Raw genomic sequence first — 25756 nt, forward strand, 5'->3', positions numbered from 1 at the left:
TAGTCAATGTCCTTCTGATCTACTTGGACTGCAATATGATTCTCTGGGGAGTATGGGTGTCAACTGGGGCAGGAGGAGGTAGAGTGTTAGAGACCAAGTCAGAGAAACGAATCTGCTGGCACCTGGTCAGGGCAGTGAAAACAGACTTTACTATGATGATGAACCTGCTCCCTCCCGCTTCACTTGCCAAACTGTTCTCTGAGGACTCCTGAGCATCCGGATGCTAAGTGGCTGTTTGTCGAAGTTCTCTAAAGGAGGGGGGTGAAGCGCATGGGGATTGGGAGTACGCTTCGTTCCTGAAAAGGCATTTGCCCGGTGAAAACCGCAAGAACCATTGGGAACAAAGCAAGGCAATATGAAACCACGCATTATAGTATAAATCTGCTTTATTTAGCAATCCAAGTGAGCAAAGAGCAGAGGAAGCATCACAGGGATAGAGACCCCCGTACATCATAGAACTAGTCACTTGTGCTTTCATGATCGCTGCAAGGGAGGAACACAACACCTGTGAGATGGGACATACTGGGCCAGTGGAAAGCTAGGGGCATTGCCCTGTTCTGGAGTAGGACCCAGACAGTGACCTTCCGATGGTGAGCAATGGAAGCTCAGATGCGGCAGGTGTTGGCGGAGAGGACATGAGGGCACTCAGCAACTTCAGTTCGAGCTCAAGGAGTAAGAGAAGAAAGAAGCAGGAGAGAGGAAGCAACTGGAGGAAAGGGCAGTGAAGCTGGAGAGGGAGCCTGAGACACTGTGGGACCCCGAGCCCATGGCAGGTGTTCAATGCCTGTAGCCCTTCCTGCTGGAGGAGGAGGTGGTGGTGTATTTGATGGCGGAACTGCTGCCCCCGGAGGAGCTGAGGCCACCCCCTATGGCTCTGCCACTGCCGGAACTGAAGCCACCTCCGGAACTGAAGCCACCTCCAATGCCGTGACCACTGCTGTAGGAGTAGCCACCGCCTCCGCCCAGGCCTAAGCCGCCGCTGACACCGCCGGCACCGCCATAGCCACTGGAGACGGTGGACTGTACCACGGCTGGAGAGGCAAGGGGACAAGGCCATGACAAGACATGGTGAGCTCACTCTGCCACACAGAGTCCAGTCAGAAGAGCACAAGGGCAAGGGAGGGAGGCAAGTGAAGGTACTTACAGATGTTGACTTGTCCAACGCCTTCCCCATTCAGCCTAGGAGAGAGGAGACACAGCCATCATGAGACCTCAGAGCCAGAGCTGGACCAGCGTGGGAAGCTTGGGCGTGAGGAGAGCCCATGGGGAACGTGCCTTCTAAGTGCTTTTCTGGGAGTGGCATTATGGTCACGACTAGAGCGCCTTCCACTGGTGCTCACTGGCTGGACACCTTGGACATGGACCCAGATGTTTGAGGAGGTTGTGTGAGTTACTCACCTGCACTCCTCGCCTTCCAGCAGCTTCCTGTAGGTGGCGATCTCCACGTCCAGAGACAGCTTGACATTCATGAGCTCCTGGTAGTCCTTCACTAGCTGCGCCATATCCTGCTTGGCCTTCTGCAGGGCGTTCTCCAGCTCGGCCAGCTTGTTCTTGGCGTCCCTGAGGGCCAGCTCCCCACGCTGCTCAGCATCGGCGATGGCGGATTGCAGGTTGGCGCACTAGAGGGGAAGATGGGCAGATGAACCTGCAATCTGGACTCCTGAGGAGACGAAGCATGGTTCTTCTTTCCCAGTGAGGAAGAGCTCTAGAGCCCAGATTCCATGGAAAAGGACGTTTGATTCTTTTTGTCCAGTCTTTTTCCATTCTGCAAACCTGAACTAGTCTAGGAGCTCCCTATGCACTTCTGTGTTAACCACCCTAATGAGGATGGAGGTGGTGACTGCTGGAAGATACTACAGCAGACCCAAGACCAGGGGACATTGGAAGAAATGGACCCACTGGCTTCTTCTGCATGTGGACAGTTTGGGTAAGTTCATGTGGATGCACACGAACTCACACAGAACCACAGACACCCACAGTGAGGAGATGATTTCACTTGAAACTGTTGCGACCTTGCCTTCCTTCCACTTCACATGTTTGGAAAACCCTCATTTGTCCTGTGTCTTTTCTCAGCTTCTTTTTCACATGGAATCTGAGCATATTTGCAGCAATCTTCCTCACACTTTCTGGCCTGACCTTTTCTTTGCCAACTTGTGTCTTGCATTCCCAAATCAATCATTCCTCTTATGGAATCTCATTTCAGTGCCTCAAGACTGTATCTTTGTACCGCTGACCAGTTGGGATTGGTCCTGTCATGCAATTGTTTCCTGCTCTTGGGTTGGGATCCATCTCTCTAACTTGTGGGAACTCACTAAGGGAGGAAGTACATGTCCTCCCCTCCCTGCTGTTCCCTCAGTGCCCAGGAATTCCCTACATGGTGGTAGATGGTCCCTGGTGGCCTAGGAAGGAAAGGATGCTTTTCTCCTCCATGGTCCCCACCATACCTGCTTCTTGACGTGGTCGATCTCAGATCTCAGCCTCTGGATCATGCGGTTGATCTCAGTGATCTCCTGCTTGGTGTTGCGCAGGTCGTCCCCGTGTCTGCCCGCCGTCAACTGCAGCTCCTCGTACTGTAAACCAGAGGGAGAGAGGGTGGTGTCCATGGGCTTCACAGGACACTAATCAAGGTTTTCACAAATCGAAACGAATGGTTTGTCCACAAGGCGTTTTAAGAAAATTGGTGTTACAAGGTCATGGACACTGTACACCCATCACACACCATCCTTGGTAGGACCACTGACTGCCTGGTTCTCTTCAGGACCAGAACATCCTCTGTACTGTTTCTGAGAACCAGCATTGGGGTGAAGCTAAAGCAAAGATCCCTTGGTCTTTATCTACGGTAGCTTTTGTCCTACATTTAGGTTCTTTGACTTACTAGACGTGGACATAAATACTGTAAAGACCTACTCTGTTGGTTCAGGGTACACGTCCATTGAGAGGACCCCCGCTTCCTAGATGGAGATTTCCTGAGTGAAGTCTCGGGAAGCCTTGCTGGTCTCCAGCGGGGAGGCACAGGGTTTCTTCTCCAGCTTCCCCCTCACTGCTCACCTTGCACTTGTACCAGCACTCAGCCTCTTCCCGGCTCCTGCAAGCGATCACCTCATATTGCGCTTTGACTTCAGCGATGATGCTGTCCAGGTCCAGGGTGCGGTTGTTGTCCATGGAGAGGACCACAGACGTGTCTGAGATGTGGGTTTGCATCTGAGCCAGTTCCTGCACAACAAGAGATCGTCAGATCCCCTTTTCCCATGACGTTTACAGAGGTACCCAAGCCTAAGATTTTCCATTTTTGCAAATCTCTTTAGAGTCAATAAAACAGAGTGTGGAAAGATGCTTACTGCTTCATAGAGGGCTCTGAGGAAGTTGATCTCATCTATGAGAGCGTCTGCCTTGGTTTCTAGTTCAACCTTATTCATGTAAGCAGTGTCCACATCCTGGGGAAGAAGCCAACAACTTGGGATCAGATGAGCCGAGCCCTCCTTCCCAGTCTGCTCCTCCTTTAATCTCCCCGATTATTCTTTTCTCAGAGTCCTCTCCTTCGGCAAAGAAACATGAACCCCTCATCTTACTCATCTCACCTTCTTCAGATTCACAAATTCATGCTCTGCTGACATGCGCCTGTTGATTTCATCTTCATATCTGGAATTAGAAAGGGTAAAGCCTAATTGAGTCAGTGGTGAAGGTTATACAGAAAAGGCAGCCTGGGACCCCAACTTCCCACAATGGATATATCCAAATGGAGCTTTCCTGCCAGTAAGCCTAAAAGACGAATTCTGTGGTCCCTCAATTGTTTACATCTTTACTCTCCCCATCCACCTGTCTGGCCCTTTTGTTCTTCGGGGTTTGTGTTTAGGCAAGAATTGTGGTTTCGTTTCCATGGACATGTTTTACTAAGAACCATGCCCTCACTTGGACCTGGTCATCTAATAGACTTGAAGCGTGGGCTTCAGGAAGCTGAGCCCTTTTCTCTCCTGTAACTCACTTCTTCTTGAAGTCCTCTACCGTGTCCTGCATCCCCCTGAACTCGGAGTCCAGGCGGCTTCTCTCCGTGACAAGGCTGTCCAGCTGTGTCCTGAGATTGTAGATGTACTGCTCGAACAAAGGCTCCAGGTCCTGCCTCACGGTCTTGGTGCCCTGCTCCTGCAGCAGGGTCCACTTGGTTTCCAGGACCTTGTTTTGCTGCTCCAGGAATCGGACCTGGAGGAAGACAAGATGGTTATTTGTGCAACAAAGGAAAGAAGGAAGGAAGGGAGGAAGGAAGGAAGGAAGGAAGGAAGGCAGGCAGGAAGAGAGGTGGGTTGACTGTGCCCTAGCAGATCTGGTGGTCCCCGTGGTGCTGGGCTACTCCAGAGCGCACACAGCGGCTCAGGCTGACAGTGCTGCGCCCCTGACTGTTTGCCTTCACACCACACAGATCTCACTGGCCACGTTTCCCCAGGGAGCTATCAGACAGTCCCTCTTCTCCATTACGGAGCCTGTCAGTCAGTGACTTTCAACATTTCTTTTCTTCCTCTTGATAAGCACAATCACAAATGTACTTTAAAAGAGTATTTCTCTCGTATATTGCACAGAGTTATTTTATAGAGTGTAACTCAGCTAAAGGGATGTCAAATGTTTAGAATCTAATGGTTAAATTCCAACCCTATTGATGATTGGATTTAATCTTCTTTCCCATCTAGTGCATGAGTCCCTCTAAAACAAGCTCCCTTAATGCTCATGATCTGGTTCTACAAGTTAAGTATTTTTATGCACATATACCTGTTTCTGAGTCTTTTTTCCTGACATTTCCTTTGGGTTTTTATCTTCTTTCCTTCCCCGCCACCACCCCAACTAAGGCTCAAGTGCAGTTTCCACTGTAATTCCCTTTTAATTTCTTAGACCCTTCAGAAGATCAAGCGAACTCATTCCATTCTCTCAGTTCCTTTCCTTTGCTTGAGGGTTATCAAGAGTGGAGAATGCTTCCCAGGCAGGAATGAAGACATTTAAGGGATCAGCAGCTGTAAATGATTTTTATCACCTTCTAGCTGTGGTCCACATGGAGCCTATCCTGCATCCCAGTGGAGAGCTAGCCCGAGTCCCCTCCTCCCTCTCTGCCGAGGCTCCCCCTCGTAGGACGTTGGTTGCGTCACTCCACTGGGGACTCTGAAATCCCAGTGGAGGGCAGGTGCTCCCGGCTCACCTTGTCGATGAAGGAGGCGAACCTGTTGTTGAGGGTCTTGATCTGTTCCCGCTCCTCAGTCTTGATTCGCTGGATGGTGGGGTCAATTTGCAGGTTGAGGGGAGTCAGGAGACTCTGGTTGATGGTGACCTCTTGGATGCCTCCAGGGGGACAGACGGGTATGCCAGGGCCCCAGTAGCCAATACCAAAGCCAGCTCCACCACCGAGCCCAAAACCACCACTAGCTCCACTGCCAGAACCAAATCCACTCCCAGCTCCACCTCCAACGCTATAGCCGCCTCCAGCGCTGCCGCCATATCCACCACGGTAGACACAGCCGACCTCTCCGAGGGAGATCCTCTTGGAGCCCCCCACGCCATAGAGGCTGCGGCTGCCAAAGCCAGCTCCTCCACCCACTCCAGCGAGCCCACCACTGCCCCTGGAGTGGGACACGGGCACGCTGCTGAAGCCAGAGTGGCTGACCCCAGGGACTCTGGCTGAGCCGGCACTGAAGACACGGCAGCTGCTGCTTTGGCTCTTCACGGTGGATTTGGAAGTCATGGTTCCTGAAGTCGAAGAGGCTGAGGAGGGCGTGAGAGGTGGAGGGTAGAGCTGAGAGGAGCAGACTGGTGAGACGAGGTTGCCAGCAGTGGCTTATATATGGAGAAAATGGGCTGGGCTCAGTGCCGGAAGGCGAGCCTGCAGGTTGGAAAGGCTGGGCTTTACCAACAGTGAGATCACATGGGCTTTATTAGAAAAGTTATGAAATCTGAAGATCGCATTTGAGGTTTCCTTTAGTCAGGGAAAAGTTCTCCTGCCTTCCAGCTTTGAGTGCTCTCAGTACAATAAGACTAGTCTGAATTCACTTAGCTGGGAGTTAGTCACTGACTCACACAAAGGTTCTCCATGTTACGCTCGTGTATGAAATGCACTGAGGATCTTCTCGCCTGGTGTTTCACCCACAAGGCAGAAATCCTGGAGGTCAAAATAACCTATTGCTTATCCCTTACCTATAATTAGTAGCGTTTTCACTGATTGCAGAAGTTAAACATGACTTATTTTTGCTTTCATTACAAATTTCCCACAGCTAGATACGTAGATTTACAATATAATGGGCCTCTGTATATCTGTCACTGGATTTTATACAAATTATTAACTCATGGTCAGCCTTATTTCTTCTATACTCCCACCCAATTCCCTATCAATCTTAAAATATTCAAAAGCAAATCCCAGAGATCATATCATTTCTTTAGTATATAATTCAACATTTATTTTGTAAATGAGGTACTCTTTTAACTACATAACCAAATGCCATTTATATATCCTTAATATTTATGCATTCATTAACATTAAGGAGTGTCTCTTCAATCTTGAACTAAATCCGTTTGTGTTATTTATATTTTAAGTTTTGGTTGTCCAAATCAGGATCCTAATAAGTTCCATACATTTTGTATTTCGGTGATATGTCTTTAAAGTAATATGTCTGTAAAATCATTGAAGTCATTAAATCCCCCTCCGCTTTTCCACTTGCAGTTTATTTGTGATAAAAAATAAAAAACAGGTTATTTGTCCTGTGCATTTGCATAGTCATGTTATCTTACTTAGCGTGATCTCGTGTCCTTTGTGTATCCTGTAAACTGACAGTTCAAACTAGAAGCTTAATAAGCTAGCTATTTAAACATTACAGATACAGATGTCATAGAATGCCTATTTATATACTGAATATTGATATTTACACACCTACTTATTAAGTGAAAAATTAAACAAGTAATACATGGTTAAGGAAACAATTACATGCTCAAGATCATTCCCCACTCCTGTCTAGGAAGACAAAGCAGTGTTGCCACTTCCCTGTGTATCCTTGTAGTCACGTCACTTCGATATGTTTCTGTGTTTTTCCTGGGGCATGTGTGATGCATGCGAGCATATACATTGAATATATACATACAGGTATATATGAAACACACGTATATATTCCCTTTTGCAGTTGCACTCACGCTGTATGTACTTTGCCTCCATATCTATGTTTTCACGCGATTCTCATGCTATTTCCTACAGGCTGTTTTCTCCACCTTTACCTGTGGTCCATTGCTGTGCATCAGCAACGTCTTATGCTGCTTTCAGCTTGGCCTTCCTTTCTATTGTGGCTTTATCTTTCTTCTCTGCTCCTTTTCTGAGCTCTATCAACTAATACTATCATCTTTTATTTCTCACTCTATTGCCCCTTTGTTCTCTTATTTCACCGTGGTGTTTATTTCATTGCCTTTTCGGTAATAATCTTTGTCACTTTTTTCTGTTGAGTGTTTTCTAAGTGCCTCTTGTTTTTCTCTTTCAATGTAAAGTGTCCTTCGTGGGGCCTGGAATGGTTCCTTTCTAACGAGGGCTCATCTTTGAAAGAGGCGAGCTCCTTCTGCACCTGTCTTTTGCAGACAGTATTCTGGGAGGAGGGGCCAGGCTGCAACCAGGCTAACAGGAATTCTCATTATGGCACAGGCTGTGTGAATAATTCTTTTAATTTTAATTAGACGAAGCCAAGGAAGGAAGATGGCTGCGGCGTGGCTCGCAGTTCAGTCTCCGTCTTCTTTGCTTCCCCGACAACCTGTTGCCAATAGGCCTTGCCTCTGATCCCTTACTCAACCCTACCTTCACTGGGTCTTGAAACTTCATGGCAAATGGGTCCTCCCTGGAACACACACACCCACTTCTGACTGTTGCAAACCAGCGATTCTTGGATTTGCACCTGAGGATGTGTTCTTCACATTCACACAGTAGGAGTTACATGAGTCAGCAGTGCCTGGCAGTAGGAAAACCTCGGGGTTAACTTTGTGTGCTGTCCCTCTGTGGTCACCACATTGTTTCGTTTTGATTTGTTTGTTCTCAAGAGTGTTCTTCACTGGATTTTCTGAGATCTGCCCTGAGAGCATCTTCTCTCGCAGTTTCCCAACAACTGTGTTTGATTTCTTTCTTTCTGTGAGAAGAGTTTTCTATTTTCTTTTTTTTTTTTTTGCTTGAACGACTTTACGATGTTTTCCTTTTGGGGGTTGAGGGTGGAGATTACTTTTACGTTTCTTGTTCTCCTTGTTTCTTTTAAGATAATATCTGAGAAGGGGAAATGCCTTCCTTTCCTCCATTAGGCTACATTCAGAAGTCTCCCATTCATATATTTATATTTACAATATATATAGCCTTTAAACTTTTAAGCAATAATTGAAATTCAAAATATTAATTTTCCTTTCTCGCGCTGCATGGAAACTATTGGCTTCAATGAAGACATCATTGTGCTCAGGGCCTCTCCCTTCCCTGAGCCATGATAAGAGTCACCTGAAAGTTTTCTACAAGCCATCGTATTTACATCAGAAATTTAATCCCAAAATGTATTTGTGCTCTCCTCAGTGGAAGAACCTCCTTTATTGCTTAATCACAGTTTGCAGCATTGAAAGCCCAACAGATACAATGAAAGAGAATAGTATGTAAACCACCATGTACCAATCCCCCAGATTAAACACTTATCCATATTTCTCAGCTTGTCTCATCGAATTCCACTACTTCTTATATTGAAATCTTCTACTTTAGTTGATGTATCTTCAAGGAAATTAAGACATTAAGTCATTTCACTTGTCAATATTTGCATGCATGTCTAAGTTCTTGAGAAGGACTTTTAAATCTAACTGTACAACAGTTTTATATCGATCATGAGCAACAGTCACTTCTTAATGAAACCTAATACTCATTTATGTTCATACTTCTCTGATTATCTCAAAGATGTCTTTTTATGCTGGTTTGCTTGAAGCAACATCCTAACTAGATTCACATATTGCATTGGACTGGTGGTTCTCTTAAGCTTCTTTCATTCTGTAATAGATTCCATTGTTTTCTTTTATATACCACTGATTTGTGGAGAAATTGTTTTTTTCTCTAGAGTGGCTACATTCTGGATTTGGCTCATTGTTTCTGTTGGTGCCACGTAACTTCTAACGCCGGTTTTTCCTCGGTACTAGTTATATTAGAGTTGATTAGATTTAGTTCCATTGTTTCAGGCAAGATTATGTCCCAGCTGGTGCTGTGTGCCCCGTATTGCATCAGATCATGAGGCATATAATACAAGGTGTTCAATTTAGTGATGTTAAGACTGATCCAGGTATATCCATAGTTCCAGCCTTAACCCTCCATTAAAAAGTGTCCAATAAATTTGTCATCTAATATTTTAATATTCATTGATCAACTCTCCAATTGACTATTTCATGAGGGGATGCACACTGGTAACTTATTAATTTAACATCCTGCCTCTGCATTTATCACCTGGCAGTCATCTGTAAGGAAGGCATTGTCATGGTTTCCTTTGTAGATAACCTAATATGTATTTAATTGATACAGGAAAGGCAGAAGAAGTGCTTCTTTCTCTTTATTTTGCAATTTTAGAATAGTGGGTTGGCAGCCCAGCAATTTCCAAGTGTAATAAAGAAAGTTATTGTTTGTTTGTTTGTTTTTTGGGTTTTGTATAATTATAAATTCACAGTTCAAAAAATATATTTGATATGTTTGAGTCCATGGCAGGCATTAATCCTTTTGGTGCTGAAACTGTCCATTTTAGGCCAATGGGAGCTCCTCAGATTGGCTTCTGTGTCCTTTTGACAGAAACGCATTGGACTTTGCAAGCTTCCTTGTTGACGGGGACGAGATGTCTCAAGGCTACCTTGTACTTATCTTGCAACAGACATGGAAACAGCCATTTCTGGGAGTCGCTCTGGTACCTTTTATTGAGAAATGATATTCACAAGCTAAAATTTGCATGCTACGGGTGCTCATTGTTACTGGGTTACTCTTGCTTTGAAGACTTTTCAATGGATAGAGCTAAGAAAAATGTAAAAATATAATTGAAAGGTACTCAAATCAGAAGTTGATACTGATATTTCCAATTCAAATAGAATACAGGATGATTTTCTACCTGTATTTCTTTTACTCACTCTGAAAAGCTGAGCTCTGAATGACATATTACTTATTTGCTTTATCCTACAACAAACCTATGATAGTGTCAAACTAACAGTACCAATATTATTACGAAAAAGAGGGCTATTAAATGCCGTTTCTGATTTCTTCGTGGCTACACCCTGCAAGTGCTATGAAGAAACTCGGATTAGGCAAGAGGAATGGAGAGATAGAAACGCGGGATGAAGGAAAACCTTCATAAGAATCCAGATAAATTCTAGCCTTGCAGTTTCAAACAGAAGCAGGAAGGAACGGTTTTCCATTACTACATTTGATGGAGAGGAGTTTCTTAAGGGAGGGAGGACAGATACAGATGGCAGTGGGGTTAAAGAAGGGGGTTCTATAGGTGCACGAGGAGGTTGGGGACAGTAAGAGTGTTGGGGAAAATGGCACATCTGAGTGGACCGGCCTCCGAGACCTCAAGAGGATGGTTTTCCTCTGCCACTCACTTTCTAGTGCTAAAGGGACACCCCTGGAGTCCAGGAAGTAAGAGCATTGAGGAGAAGGCACTGCCCAGCAAAACTCATGGTTAAAGGAATCCAGCTGCTGTTCGAGAAGAACTCCTCAAGCCCTTTCTCCTCCCATCCTGGGATCTACCGTCAGCTTTTCTCAAGGCCAAGTACAATGAAGAGTTAGCTAGCAAGGGATTCTGTAGGGATGACTCTGGGAGCACGGAGCAGCGCAGAGAAGAGCAGCCTGCTCTCAGCACCTGTAGAAACGTTCCCTCCTCTGGCTCTTCTGCACCCCATGCCCCCACCGTGAGCTGGGATCCCATGCACTGGGCTGTACTGGCCATTCTAGCCCATGCAGCTAGAATCCACGTGCTATGGCTCACAAGTGATCATTCTGAATCACAGAGGATTCAGGTAAGGTGAACTTTGGATACAGCCTCTAACTGGAGAATGTTTTTCTATTGGAGGTTGTTATTTTTAAAATGTATTTCCTATATTTCCCAGGTACATGGACTCCATACAGGAGGAGGCAATTGGCTAACCTCCTTAGGAGTCAAATCCAGTATCTAAGGACCGTCAGTACTGCCGAGTCCTTCCTTGACTCAAAAACACGTCTTTGCTCTTGCGAAAGAAATACGTTTCCTCTTATTCAGTCCTCAGTGGGCAAAGGAAATCAATCGGAATGGTTTAATCTCAGGGAGCTTAACCTAGAGACTGAATCTTTCCTTCCTTAGTACCAAAAAGGGTAACCGCGTTTAATCTCAGATGTCATACAATGAGGACATCGTGGGGAACACACTTTCTCTTTTGAAATGACACATGTTCAACACCAAAAAATTTAGAAAGTACACATCGTAAAAGAAAGACACTTTACTAGAGTTAACGCCAGCTTGAGATGATGAACTTTACTGTTGTAGCGTTAGTTCTTCAGTGATTTCTCTGTATCTCTGGCCCTGCAACCGTCTTTGTGTTCCTTTGTGATTCTGTCTCTTTCTCTCCCTTACTTGTTTCATAATGTTGTGTACAAAATTAGTTTAGTGAAAAATACAGATGTTACTTTGAGCCCCACGCTTTAAGTGTTTTTCGTAATAAACTTTTAATTTCAGAATAGTTGTAGATTTACAAAAAATTGTGAAGATAGTCCAAAGAGGTCTGTATACAATACACATTCATTCCCCCTATTATTAATACCTCACTTTAGTTATATTTCTCACAATGAAGGAAACAATATAAATATATTACTATTAACTAGTCTATACTTCATTTGGATTTCCTTACCTTTTGCCCAATATTCTTTTTTCTGTTCTAGGGTATCATCCATGGTACCACTTTCCATTTAGTCATTGTGTCTCCTTCTTGGCTAACACGGTTTGTCAGGTTTTCCTTGTCTTAATGACCTTGAAAGTTTTGGGGAACTCTGCCCAGGTGTTCTGCAGATGTCCACAATTGGGCTTTGGCTGATGTTGCCTCATGAATAGGCTGGAGTTATGGTGTTTGGGAGGAAGACCACAGAGATGACGTGTGCCCTTCTCATCACATCATATCCAGGGTACTTGCTATGAACCAGACTTACTACTGTCGGTGTTACCCTTGATCACCTGGCTGAGGAAGTGCTTGATTGATTTCTTGACGGTAAAGTTACTCTTTTCCCCCATTTTTAGACTGTGCTCTTTGCAAGGAAGTCATTGTGCACAGCCCACACTTAGGGGGGAGCAGTTCTTCACTCCTTCCTTGATTGGGGAGCACCTATGTAACTAAATGAAATTCTTCTGCCTAAGAGTTGTCAGCCATCCCTTATTAATCAATTTAGTCAATCCCTTATCCACGTCAGTGGGGACCATGAATAATTATTTCATAATTTGGGTTATAATCCAGTACATTATTTATTTGTCTATCTATTTATTTATGGCTCAAGTTGTTCCAATTTGTCTATCAGGAGCTCTTACAGGGTCTTTTTGATTATTTCTTTACTTCTTGGCCCTGAAAGATGCTGCAGGATCATCTTATGTATATATTCCACCCCATTCCTAGACTCAGTCATTTCTCCTGGATTCCTAACAAGGGAACTTTCATTCCTAATGGTATAAGGCAGAATTCTCCAGAGAAAAAACCTGGGATTAGGAACATGGACAGAACAGAGACTGGCAAAAGTGACTGGCCCTCAGGAAGATGTTGACAGACCAACCTTGCACTGTATCCTGAGTTTTCCATTACCCATTTGTAGAAGTCAAAGGAAGCCAGGGCACAGCTGAGAGAGGATGCAGGGCTATCTCTTTGGAGCAGCAAGGACTCTACTTCTTTGAGGCTCTGTGAGAGGATTATGTGGTAAGGAAGAAGGCATTTCCATTCTTACTTTGCCTCCACACTTCAAAAAATCACCACCTGTGCTTTGTGTCTGAGTCCTTGGATGCTGAATTTGCCCAGTGTTTCCAATTTTTCCCTGTCGAAAGGATTACTGGGATTGACAACCATGAAGTACAACTTCCTGCATTTGTCCTATTTCCTCAGCACACATTGCTCGAAGCATAATTTCAGTTCAGAAGTATGTACATTTAAATTACTCCTGATACACGTTGCCAGGCAAGTTTCTTGGTCATGAGGCCTGTCTAAGGACAAATCAAATATCTTACTCTCTAGTCAATGTCCTTCTGATCTACTTGGACTGCAATATGATTCTCTGGGGAGTATGGGTGTCAACTGGGGCAGGAGGAGGTAGAGTGTTAGAGACCAAGTCAGAGAAACGAATCTGCTGGCACCTGGTCAGGGCAGTGAAAACAGACTTTACTATGATGATGAACCTGCTCCCTCCCGCTTCACTTGCCAAACTGTTCTCTGAGGACTCCTGAGCATCCGGATGCTAAGTGGCTGTTTGTCGAAGTTCTCTAAAGGAGGGGGGTGAAGCGCATGGGGATTGGGAGTACGCTTCGTTCCTGAAAAGGCATTTGCCCGGTGAAAACCGCAAGAACCATTGGGAACAAAGCAAGGCAATATGAAACCACGCATTATAGTATAAATCTGCTTTATTTAGCAATCCAAGTGAGCAAAGAGCAGAGGAAGCATCACAGGGATAGAGACCCCCGTACATCATAGAACTAGTCACTTGTGCTTTCATGATCGCTGCAAGGGAGGAACACAACACCTGTGAGATGGGACATACTGGGCCAGTGGAAAGCTAGGGGCATTGCCCTGTTCTGGAGTAGGACCCAGACAGTGACCTTCCGATGGTGAGCAATGGAAGCTCAGATGCGGCAGGTGTTGGCGGAGAGGACATGAGGGCACTCAGCAACTTCAGTTCGAGCTCAAGGAGTAAGAGAAGAAAGAAGCAGGAGAGAGGAAGCAACTGGAGGAAAGGGCAGTGAAGCTGGAGAGGGAGCCTGAGACACTGTGGGACCCCGAGCCCATGGCAGGTGTTCAATGCCTGTAGCCCTTCCTGCTGGAGGAGGAGGTGGTGGTGTATTTGATGGCGGAACTGCTGCCCCCGGAGGAGCTGAGGCCACCCCCTATGGCTCTGCCACTGCCGGAACTGAAGCCACCTCCGGAACTGAAGCCACCTCCAATGCCGTGACCACTGCTGTAGGAGTAGCCACCGCCTCCGCCCAGGCCTAAGCCGCCGCTGACACCGCCGGCACCGCCATAGCCACTGGAGACGGTGGACTGTACCACGGCTGGAGAGGCAAGGGGACAAGGCCATGACAAGACATGGTGAGCTCACTCTGCCACACAGAGTCCAGTCAGAAGAGCACAAGGGCAAGGGAGGGAGGCAAGTGAAGGTACTTACAGATGTTGACTTGTCCAACGCCTTCCCCATTCAGCCTAGGAGAGAGGAGACACAGCCATCATGAGACCTCAGAGCCAGAGCTGGACCAGCGTGGGAAGCTTGGGCGTGAGGAGAGCCCATGGGGAACGTGCCTTCTAAGTGCTTTTCTGGGAGTGGCATTATGGTCACGACTAGAGCGCCTTCCACTGGTGCTCACTGGCTGGACACCTTGGACATGGACCCAGATGTTTGAGGAGGTTGTGTGAGTTACTCACCTGCACTCCTCGCCTTCCAGCAGCTTCCTGTAGGTGGCGATCTCCACGTCCAGAGACAGCTTGACATTCATGAGCTCCTGGTAGTCCTTCACTAGCTGCGCCATATCCTGCTTGGCCTTCTGCAGGGCGTTCTCCAGCTCGGCCAGCTTGTTCTTGGCGTCCCTGAGGGCCAGCTCCCCACGCTGCTCAGCATCGGCGATGGCGGATTGCAGGTTGGCGCACTAGAGGGGAAGATGGGCAGATGAACCTGCAATCTGGACTCCTGAGGAGACGAAGCATGGTTCTTCTTTCCCAGTGAGGAAGAGCTCTAGAGCCCAGATTCCATGGAAAAGGACGTTTGATTCTTTTTGTCCAGTCTTTTTCCATTCTGCAAACCTGAACTAGTCTAGGAGCTCCCTATGCACTTCTGTGTTAACCACCCTAATGAGGATGGAGGTGGTGACTGCTGGAAGATACTACAGCAGACCCAAGACCAGGGGACATTGGAAGAAATGGACCCACTGGCTTCTTCTGCATGTGGACAGTTTGGGTAAGTTCATGTGGATGCACACGAACTCACACAGAACCACAGACACCCACAGTGAGGAGATGATTTCACTTGAAACTGTTGCGACCTTGCCTTCCTTCCACTTCACATGTTTGGAAAACCCTCATTTGTCCTGTGTCTTTTCTCAGCTTCTTTTTCACATGGAATCTGAGCATATTTGCAGCAATCTTCCTCACACTTTCTGGCCTGACCTTTTCTTTGCCAACTTGTGTCTTGCATTCCCAAATCAATCATTCCTCTTATGGAATCTCATTTCAGTGCCTCAAGACTGTATCTTTGTACCGCTGACCAGTTGGGATTGGTCCTGTCATGCAATTGTTTCCTGCTCTTGGGTTGGGATCCATCTCTCTAACTTGTGGGAACTCACTAAGGGAGGAAGTACATGTCCTCCCCTCCCTGCTGTTCCCTCAGTGCCCAGGAATTCCCTACATGGTGGTAGATGGTCCCTGGTGGCCTAGGAAGGAAAGGATGCTTTTCTCCTCCATGGTCCCCACCATACCTGCTTCTTGACGTGGTCGATCTCAGATCTCAGCCTCTGGATCATGCGGTTGATCTCAGTGATCTCCTGCTTGGTGTTGCGCAGGTCGTCCCCGTGTCTGCCCGCCGTCAACTGCAGCTCCTCGTACTGTAAACCAGAGGGAGAGAGGGTGGTGTCCATGGGCTTCACAGGACACTAATCAAGGTTTTCACAAATCGAAACGAATGGTTTGTCCACAAGGCGTTTTAAGAAAATTGGTGTTACAAGGTCATGGACACTGTACACCCATCACACACCATCCTTGGTAGGACCACTGACTGCCTGGTTCTCTTCAGGACCAGAACATCCTCTGTACTGTTTCTGAGAACCAGCATTGGGGTGAAGCTAAAGCAAAGATCCCTTGGTCTTTATCTACGGTAGCTTTTGTCCTACATTTAGGTTCTTTGACTTACTAGACGTGGACATAAATACTGTAAAGACCTACTCTGTTGGTTCAGGGTACACGTCCATTGAGAGGACCCCCGCTTCCTAGATGGAGATTTCCTGAGTGAAGTCTCGGGAAGCCTTGCTGGTCTCCAGCGGGGAGGCACAGGGTTTCTTCTCCAGCTTCCCCCTCACTGCTCACCTTGCACTTGTACCAGCACTCAGCCTCTTCCCGGCTCCTGCAAGCGATCACCTCATATTGCGCTTTGACTTCAGCGATGATGCTGTCCAGGTCCAGGGTGCGGTTGTTGTCCATGGAGAGGACCACAGACGTGTCTGAGATGTGGGTTTGCATCTGAGCCAGTTCCTGCACAACAAGAGATCGTCAGATCCCCTTTTCCCATGACGTTTACAGAGGTACCCAAGCCTAAGATTTTCCATTTTTGCAAATCTCTTTAGAGTCAATAAAACAGAGTGTGGAAAGATGCTTACTGCTTCATAGAGGGCTCTGAGGAAGTTGATCTCATCTATGAGAGCGTCTGCCTTGGTTTCTAGTTCAACCTTATTCATGTAAGCAGTGTCCACATCCTGGGGAAGAAGCCAACAACTTGGGATCAGATGAGCCGAGCCCTCCTTCCCAGTCTGCTCCTCCTTTAATCTCCCCGATTATTCTTTTCTCAGAGTCCTCTCCTTCGGCAAAGAAACATGAACCCCTCATCTTACTCATCTCACCTTCTTCAGATTCACAAATTCATGCTCTGCTGACATGCGCCTGTTGATTTCATCTTCATATCTGGAATTAGAAAGGGTAAAGCCTAATTGAGTCAGTGGTGAAGGTTATACAGAAAAGGCAGCCTGGGACCCCAACTTCCCACAATGGATATATCCAAATGGAGCTTTCCTGCCAGTAAGCCTAAAAGACGAATTCTGTGGTCCCTCAATTGTTTACATCTTTACTCTCCCCATCCACCTGTCTGGCCCTTTTGTTCTTCGGGGTTTGTGTTTAGGCAAGAATTGTGGTTTCGTTTCCATGGACATGTTTTACTAAGAACCATGCCCTCACTTGGACCTGGTCATCTAATAGACTTGAAGCGTGGGCTTCAGGAAGCTGAGCCCTTTTCTCTCCTGTAACTCACTTCTTCTTGAAGTCCTCTACAGTGTCCTGCATCCCCCTGAACTCGGAGTCCAGGCGGCTTCTCTCCGTGACAAGGCTGTCCAGCTGTGTCCTGAGATTGTAGATGTACTGCTCGAACAAAGGCTCCAGGTCCTGCCTCACGGTCTTGGTGCCCTGCTCCTGCAGCAGGGTCCACTTGGTTTCCAGGACCTTGTTTTGCTGCTCCAGGAATCGGACCTGGAGGAAGACAAGATGGTTATTTGTGCAACAAAGGAAAGAAGGAAGGAAGGGAGGAAGGAAGGAAGGAAGGAAGGAAGGCAGGCAGGAAGAGAGGTGGGTTGACTGTGCCCTAGCAGATCTGGTGGTCCCCGTGGTGCTGGGCTACTCCAGAGCGCACACAGCGGCTCAGGCTGACAGTGCTGCGCCCCTGACTGTTTGCCTTCACACCACACAGATCTCACTGGCCACGTTTCCCCAGGGAGCTATCAGACAGTCCCTCTTCTCCATTACGGAGCCTGTCAGTCAGTGACTTTCAACATTTCTTTTCTTCCTCTTGATAAGCACAATCACAAATGTACTTTAAAAGAGTATTTCTCTCGTATATTGCACAGAGTTATTTTATAGAGTGTAACTCAGCTAAAGGGATGTCAAATGTTTAGAATCTAATGGTTAAATTCCAACCCTATTGATGATTGGATTTAATCTTCTTTCCCATCTAGTGCATGAGTCCCTCTAAAACAAGCTCCCTTAATGCTCATGATCTGGTTCTACAAGTTAAGTATTTTTATGCACATATACCTGTTTCTGAGTCTTTTTTCCTGACATTTCCTTTGGGTTTTTATCTTCTTTCCTTCCCCGCCACCACCCCAACTAAGGCTCAAGTGCAGTTTCCACTGTAATTCCCTTTTAATTTCTTAGACCCTTCAGAAGATCAAGCGAACTCATTCCATTCTCTCAGTTCCTTTCCTTTGCTTGAGGGTTATCAAGAGTGGAGAATGCTTCCCAGGCAGGAATGAAGACATTTAAGGGATCAGCAGCTGTAAATGATTTTTATCACCTTCTACCTGTGGTCCACATGGAGCCTATCCTGCATCCCAGTGGAGAGCTAGCCCGAGTCCCCTCCTCCCTCTCTGCCGAGGCTCCCCCTCGTAGGACGTTGGTTGCGTCACTCCACTGGGGACTCTGAAATCCCAGTGGAGGGCAGGTGCTCCCGGCTCACCTTGTCGATGAAGGAGGCGAACCTGTTGTTGAGGGTCTTGATCTGTTCCCGCTCCTCAGTCTTGATTCGCTGGATGGTGGGGTCAATTTGCAGGTTGAGGGGAGTCAGGAGACTCTGGTTGATGGTGACCTCTTGGATGCCTCCAGGGGGACAGACGGGTATGCCAGGGCCCCAGTAGCCAATACCAAAGCCAGCTCCACCACCGAGCCCAAAACCACCACTAGCTCCACTGCCAGAACCAAATCCACTCCCAGCTCCACCTCCAACGCTATAGCCGCCTCCAGCGCTGCCGCCATATCCACCACGGTAGACACAGCCGACCTCTCCGAGGGAGATCCTCTTGGAGCCCCCCACGCCATAGAGGCTGCGGCTGCCAAAGCCAGCTCCTCCACCCACTCCAGCGAGCCCACCACTGCCCCTGGAGTGGGACACGGGCACGCTGCTGAAGCCAGAGTGGCTGACCCCAGGGACTCTGGCTGAGCCGGCACTGAAGACACGGCAGCTGCTGCTTTGGCTCTTCACGGTGGATTTGGAAGTCATGGTTCCTGAAGTCGAAGAGGCTGAGGAGGGCGTGAGAGGTGGAGGGTAGAGCTGAGAGGAGCAGACTGGTGAGACGAGGTTGCCAGCAGTGGCTTATATATGGAGAAAATGGGCTGGGCTCAGTGCCGGAAGGCGAGCCTGCAGGTTGGAAAGGCTGGGCTTTACCAACAGTGAGATCACATGGGCTTTATTAGAAAAGTTATGAAATCTGAAGATCGCATTTGAGGTTTCCTTTAGTCAGGGAAAAGTTCTCCTGCCTTCCAGCTTTGAGTGCTCTCAGTACAATAAGACTAGTCTGAATTCACTTAGCTGGGAGTTAGTCACTGACTCACACAAAGGTTCTCCATGTTACGCTCGTGTATGAAATGCACTGAGGATCTTCTCGCCTGGTGTTTCACCCACAAGGCAGAAATCCTGGAGGTCAAAATAACCTATTGCTTATCCCTTACCTATAATTAGTAGCGTTTTCACTGATTGCAGAAGTTAAACATGACTTATTTTTGCTTTCATTACAAATTTCCCACAGCTAGATACGTAGATTTACAATATAATGGGCCTCTGTATATCTGTCACTGGATTTTATACAAATTATTAACTCATGGTCAGCCTTATTTCTTCTATACTCCCACCCAATTCCCTATCAATCTTAAAATATTCAAAAGCAAATCCCAGAGATCATATCATTTCTTTAGTATATAATTCAACATTTATTTTGTAAATGAGGTACTCTTTTAACTACATAACCAAATGCCATTTATATATCCTTAATATTTATGCATTCATTAACATTAAGGAGTGTCTCTTCAATCTTGAACTAAATCCGTTTGTGTTATTTATATTTTAAGTTTTGGTTGTCCAAATCAGGATCCTAATAAGTTCCATACATTTTGTATTTCGGTGATATGTCTTTAAAGTAATATGTCTGTAAAATCATTGAAGTCATTAAATCCCCCTCCGCTTTTCCACTTGCAGTTTATTTGTGATAAAAAATAAAAAACAGGTTATTTGTCCTGTGCATTTGCATAGTCATGTTATCTTACTTAGCGTGATCTCGTGTCCTTTGTGTATCCTGTAAACTGACAGTTCAAACTAGAAGCTTAATAAGCTAGCTATTTAAACATTACAGATACAGATGTCATAGAATGCCTATTTATATACTGAATATTGATATTTACACACCTACTTATTAAGTGAAAAATTAAACAAGTAATACATGGTTAAGGAAACAATTACATGCTCAAGATCATTCCCCACTCCTGTCTAGGAAGACAAAGCAGTGTTGCCACTTCCCTGTGTATCCTTGTAGTCACGTCACTTCGATATGTTTCTGTGTTTTTCCTGGGGCATGTGTGATGCATGCGAGCATATACATTGAATATATACATACAGGTATATATGAAACACACGTATATATTCCCTTTTGCAGTTGCACTCACGCTGTATGTACTTTGCCTCCATATCTATGTTTTCACGCGATTCTCATGCTATTTCCTACAGGCTGTTTTCTCCACCTTTACCTGTGGTCCATTGCTGTGCATCAGCAACGTCTTATGCTGCTTTCAGCTTGGCCTTCCTTTCTATTGTGGCTTTATCTTTCTTCTCTGCTCCTTTTCTGAGCTCTATCAACTAATACTATCATCTTTTATTTCTCACTCTATTGCCCCTTTGTTCTCTTATTTCACCGTGGTGTTTATTTCATTGCCTTTTCGGTAATAATCTTTGTCACTTTTTTCTGTTGAGTGTTTTCTAAGTGCCTCTTGTTTTTCTCTTTCAATGTAAAGTGTCCTTCGTGGGGCCTGGAATGGTTCCTTTCTAACGAGGGCTCATCTTTGAAAGAGGCGAGCTCCTTCTGCACCTGTCTTTTGCAGACAGTATTCTGGGAGGAGGGGCCAGGCTGCAACCAGGCTAACAGGAATTCTCATTATGGCACAGGCTGTGTGAATAATTCTTTTAATTTTAATTAGACGAAGCCAAGGAAGGAGGATGGCTGCGGCGTGGCTCGCAGTTCAGTCTCCGTCTTCTTTGCTTCCCCGACAACCTGTTGCCAATAGGCCTTGCCTCTGATCCCTTACTCAACCCTACCTTCACTGGGTCTTGAAACTTCATGGCAAATGGGTCCTCCCTGGAACACACACACCCACTTCTGACTGTTGCAAACCAGCGATTCTTGGATTTGCACCTGAGGATGTGTTCTTCACATTCACACAGTAGGAGTTACATGAGTCAGCAGTGCCTGGCAGTAGGAAAACCTCGGGGTTAACTTTGTGTGCTGTCCCTCTGTGGTCACCACATTGTTTCGTTTTGATTTGTTTGTTCTCAAGAGTGTTCTTCACTGGATTTTCTGAGATCTGCCCTGAGGGCATCTTCTCTCGCAGTTTCCCAACAACTGTGTTTGATTTCTTTCTTTCTGTGAGAAGAGTTTTCTATTTTCTTTTTTTTTTTTTTGCTTGAACGACTTTACGATGTTTTCCTTTTGGGGGTTGAGGGTGGAGATTACTTTTACGTTTCTTGTTCTCCTTGTTTCTTTTAAGATAATATCTGAGAAGGGGAAATGCCTTCCTTTCCTCCATTAGGCTACATTCAGAAGTCTCCCATTCATATATTTATATTTACAATATATATAGCCTTTAAACTTTTAAGCAATAATTGAAATTCAAAATATTAATTTTCCTTTCTCGCGCTGCATGGAAACTATTGGCTTCAATGAAGACATCATTGTGCTCAGGGCCTCTCCCTTCCCTGAGCCATGATAAGAGTCACCTGAAAGTTTTCTACAAGCCATCGTATTTACCATCATCAGAAATTTAATCCCAAAGTGTATTTGTGCTCTCCTCAGTGGAAGAACCTCCTTTATTGCTTAATCACAGTTTGCAGCATTGAAAGCCCAACAGATACAATGAAAGAGAATAGTATGTAAACCACCATGTACCAATCCCCCAGATTAAACACTTATCCATATTTCTCAGCTTGTCTCATCGAATTCCACTACTTCTTATATTGAAATCTTCTACTTTAGTTGATGTATCTTCAAGGAGATTAAGACATTAAGTCATTTCACTTGTCAATATTTGCATGCATGTCTAAGTTGTTAAGAAGGACTTTTAAATCTAACTGTACAACAGTTTTATATCGATCATGAGCAACAGTCACTTCTTAATGAAACCTAATACTCATTTATGTTCATACTTCTCTGATTATCTCAAAGATGTCTTTTTATGCTGGTTTGCTTGAAGCAACATCCTAACTAGATTCACATATTGCATTGGACTGGTGGTTCTCTTAAGCTTCTTTCATTCTGTAATAGATTCCATTGTTTTCTTTTATATACCACTGATTTGTGGAGAAATTGTTTTTTTCTCTAGAACGGCTACATTCTGGATTTGGCTCATTGTTTCTGTTGGTGCCACGTAACTTCTAACGCCGGTTTTTCCTCGGTACTAGTTATATTAGAGTTGATTAGATTTAGTTCCATTGTTTCAGGCAAGATTATGTCCCAGCTGGTGCTGTGTGCCCCGTATTGCATCAGATCATGAGGCATATAATACAAGGTGTTCAATTTAGTCATGTTAAGACTGATCCAGGTATATCCATAGTTCCAGCCTTAACCCTCCATTAAAAAGTGTCCAATAAATTTGTCATCTAATATTTTAATATTCATTGATCAACTCTCCGATTGACTATTTCATGAGGGGATGCACACTGGTAACTTATTAATTTAACATCCTGCCTCTGCATTTATCACCTGGCAGTCATCTGTAAGGAAGGCATTGTCAGGGTTCCCTTTGTAGGTAACCTAATATGTATTTAATTGATACAGGAAAGGCAGAAGAAGTGCTTCTTTCTCTTTATTTTGCAATTTTAGAATAGTGGGTTGGCAGCCCAGCAATTTCCAAGTGTAATAAAGAAAGTTATTGTTTGTTTGTTTGTTTTTTGGGTTTTGTATAATTATAAATTCACAGTTCAAAAAATATATTTGATATGTTTGAGTCCATGGCAGGCATTAATCCTTTTGGTGCTGAAACTGTCCATTTTAGGCCAATGGGAGCTCCTCAGATTGGCTTCTGTGTCCTTTTGACAGAAACGCATTGGACTTTGCAAGCTTCCTTGTTGACGGGGACGAGATGTCTCAAGGCTACCTTGTACTTATCTTGCAACAGACATGGAAACAGCCATTTCTGGGAGTCGCTCTGGTACCTTTTATTGAGAAATGATATTCACAAGCTAAAATTTGCATGCTACGGGTGCTCATTGTTACTGGGTTACTCTTGCTTTGAAGACTTTTCAATGGATAGAGCTAAGAAAAATGTAAAAATATAATTGAAAGGTACTCAAATCAGAAGTTGATACTGATATTTCCAATTCAAATAGAATACAGGATGATTTTCTACCTGTATTTCTTTTACTCACTCTGAAAAGCTGAGCTCTGAATGACATATTACTTATTTGCTTTATCCTACAACAAACCTATGATAGTGTCAAACTAACAGTACCAATATTATTACGAAAAAGAGGGCTATTAAATGCCGTTTCTGATTTCTTCGTGGCTACACCCTGCAAGTGCTATGAAGAAACTCGGATTAGGCAAGAGGAATGGAGAGATAGAAACGCGGGATGAAGGAAAACCTTCATAAGAATCCAGATAAATTCTAGCCTTGCAGTTTCAAACAGAAGCAGGAAGGAAAGGTCTTCCATTACTACATTTGATGGAGAGGAGTTTCTTAAGGGAGGGAGGACAGATACAGATGGCAGTGGGGTTAAAGAAGGGGGTTCTATAGGTGCACGAGGAGGTTGGGGACAGTAAGAGTGTTGGGGAAAATGGCACATCTGAGTGGACCGGCCTCCGAGACCTCAAGAGGATGGTTTTCCTCTGCCACTCACTTTCTAGTGCTAAAGGGACACCCCTGGAGTCCAGGAAGTAAGAGCATTGAGGAGAAGGCACTGCCCAGCAAAACTCATGGTTAAAGGAATCCAGCTGCTGTTCGAGAAGAACTCCTCAAGCCCTTTCTCCTCCCATCCTGGGATCTACCGTCAGCTTTTCTCAAGGCCAAGTACAATGAAGAGTTAGCTAGCAAGGGATTCTGTAGGGATGACTCTGGGAGCACGGAGCAGCGCAGAGAAGAGCAGCCTGCTCTCAGCACCTGTAGAAACGTTCCCTCCTCTGGCTCTTCTGCACCCCATGCCCCCACCGTGAGCTGGGATCCCATGCACTGGGCTGTACTGGCCATTCTAGCCCATGCAGCTAGAATCCACGTGCTATGGCTCACAAGTGATCATTCTGAATCACAGAGGATTCAGGTAAGGTGAACTTTGGATACAGCCTCTAACTGGAGAATGTTTTTCTATTGGAGGTTGTTATTTTTAAAATGTATTTCCTATATTTCCCAGGTACATGGACTCCATACAGGAGGAGGCAATTGGCTAACCTCCTTAGGAGTCAAATCCAGTATCTAAGGACCGTCAGTACTGCCGAGTCCTTCCTTGACTCAAAAACACGTCTTTGCTCTTGCGAAAGAAATACGTTTCCTCTTATTCAGTCCTCAGTGGGCAAAGGAAATCAATCGGAATGGTTTAATCTCAGGGAGCTTAACCTAGAGACTGAATCTTTCCTTCCTTAGTACCAAAAAGGGTAACCGCGTTTAATCTCAGATGTCATACAATGAGGACATCGTGGGGAACACACTTTCTCTTTTGAAATGACACATGTTCAACACCAAAAAATTTAGAAAGTACACATCGTAAAAGAAAGACACTTTACTAGAGTTAACGCCAGCTTGAGATGATGAACTTTACTGTTGTAGCGTTAGTTCTTCAGTGATTTCTCTGTATCTCTGGCCCTGCAACCGTCTTTGTGTTCCTTTGTGATTCTGTCTCTTTCTCTCCCTTACTTGTTTCATAATGTTGTGTACAAAATTAGTTTAGTGAAAAATACAGATGTTACTTTGAGCCCCACGCTTTAAGTGTTTTTCGTAATAAACTTTTAATTTCAGAATAGTTGTAGATTTACAAAAAATTGTGAAGATAGTCCAAAGAGGTCTGTATACAATACACATTCATTCCCCCTATTATTAATACCTCACTTTAGTTATATTTCTCACAATGAAGGAAACAATATAAATATATTACTATTAACTAGTCTATACTTCATTTGGATTTCCTTACCTTTTGCCCAATATTCTTTTTTCTGTTCTAGGGTATCATCCATGGTACCACTTTCCATTTAGTCATTGTGTCTCCTTCTTGGCTAACACGGTTTGTCAGGTTTTCCTTGTCTTAATGACCTTGAAAGTTTTGGGGAACTCTGCCCAGGTGTTCTGCAGATGTCCACAATTGGGCTTTGGCTGATGTTGCCTCATGAATAGGCTGGAGTTATGGTGTTTGGGAGGAAGACCACAGAGATGACGTGTGCCCTTCTCATCACATCATATCCAGGGTACTTGCTATGAACCAGACTTACTACTGTCGGTGTTACCCTTGATCACCTGGCTGAGGAAGTGCTTGATTGATTTCTTGACGGTAAAGTTACTCTTTTCCCCCATTTTTAGACTGTGCTCTTTGCAAGGAAGTCATTGTGCACAGCCCACACTTAGGGGGGAGCAGTTCTTCACTCCTTCCTTGATTGGGGAGCACCTATGTAACTAAATGAAATTCTTCTGCCTAAGAGTTGTCAGCCATCCCTTATTAATCAATTTAGTCAATCCCTTATCCACGTCAGTGGGGACCATGAATAATTATTTCATAATTTGGGTTATAATCCAGTACATTATTTATTTGTCTATCTATTTATTTATGGCTCAAGTTGTTCCAATT

The 25756-nt window shown here is 45.1% G+C and overlaps 1 protein-coding gene across 3 annotated transcripts; it reads right to left on the reverse strand.

Moving 5' to 3' along the window:
- Positions 1-389: 389 nt before the first annotated feature.
- LOC132373218 (keratin, type II cytoskeletal 6A-like) lies at positions 390-18958 on the reverse strand. Of its 3 annotated transcripts, XM_059935946.1 has the most exons (10): positions 18410-18958; positions 17213-17427; positions 16809-16869; positions 16569-16664; positions 16279-16443; positions 15675-15800; positions 14629-14849; positions 14375-14409; positions 14215-14261; positions 390-1020 (listed from the first exon to the last, which is right to left on the reverse strand). In XM_059935946.1, the coding sequence occupies exons 1-10, from the start codon at positions 18947-18949 to the stop codon at positions 778-780; spliced, it is 1749 nt and encodes a 582-aa protein (XP_059791929.1). In that variant the 5' UTR covers positions 18950-18958; the 3' UTR covers positions 390-777. The 3 variants fall into 3 exon arrangements, with proteins under 3 accessions (XP_059791929.1, XP_059791928.1, XP_059791927.1); XM_059935945.1 differs by lacking the exons at positions 14215-14261; positions 14375-14409; positions 14629-14849; ... (4 more) ...; positions 17213-17427; positions 18410-18958 and adding exons at positions 1145-1179; positions 1399-1619; positions 2445-2570; ... (3 more) ...; positions 3983-4197; positions 5180-5728 and having other exon boundaries at positions 390-1031; XM_059935944.1 differs by lacking the exon at positions 390-1020 and having other exon boundaries at positions 13620-14261.
- Between the last annotated feature and the right edge of the window lie 6798 nt (positions 18959-25756).

The sequence above is a fragment of the Balaenoptera ricei genome, chromosome 10 (genome assembly GCF_028023285.1).
Source record: "Balaenoptera ricei isolate mBalRic1 chromosome 10, mBalRic1.hap2, whole genome shotgun sequence".
Classification (NCBI taxonomy): Eukaryota; Metazoa; Chordata; class Mammalia; order Artiodactyla; family Balaenopteridae; genus Balaenoptera; species Balaenoptera ricei.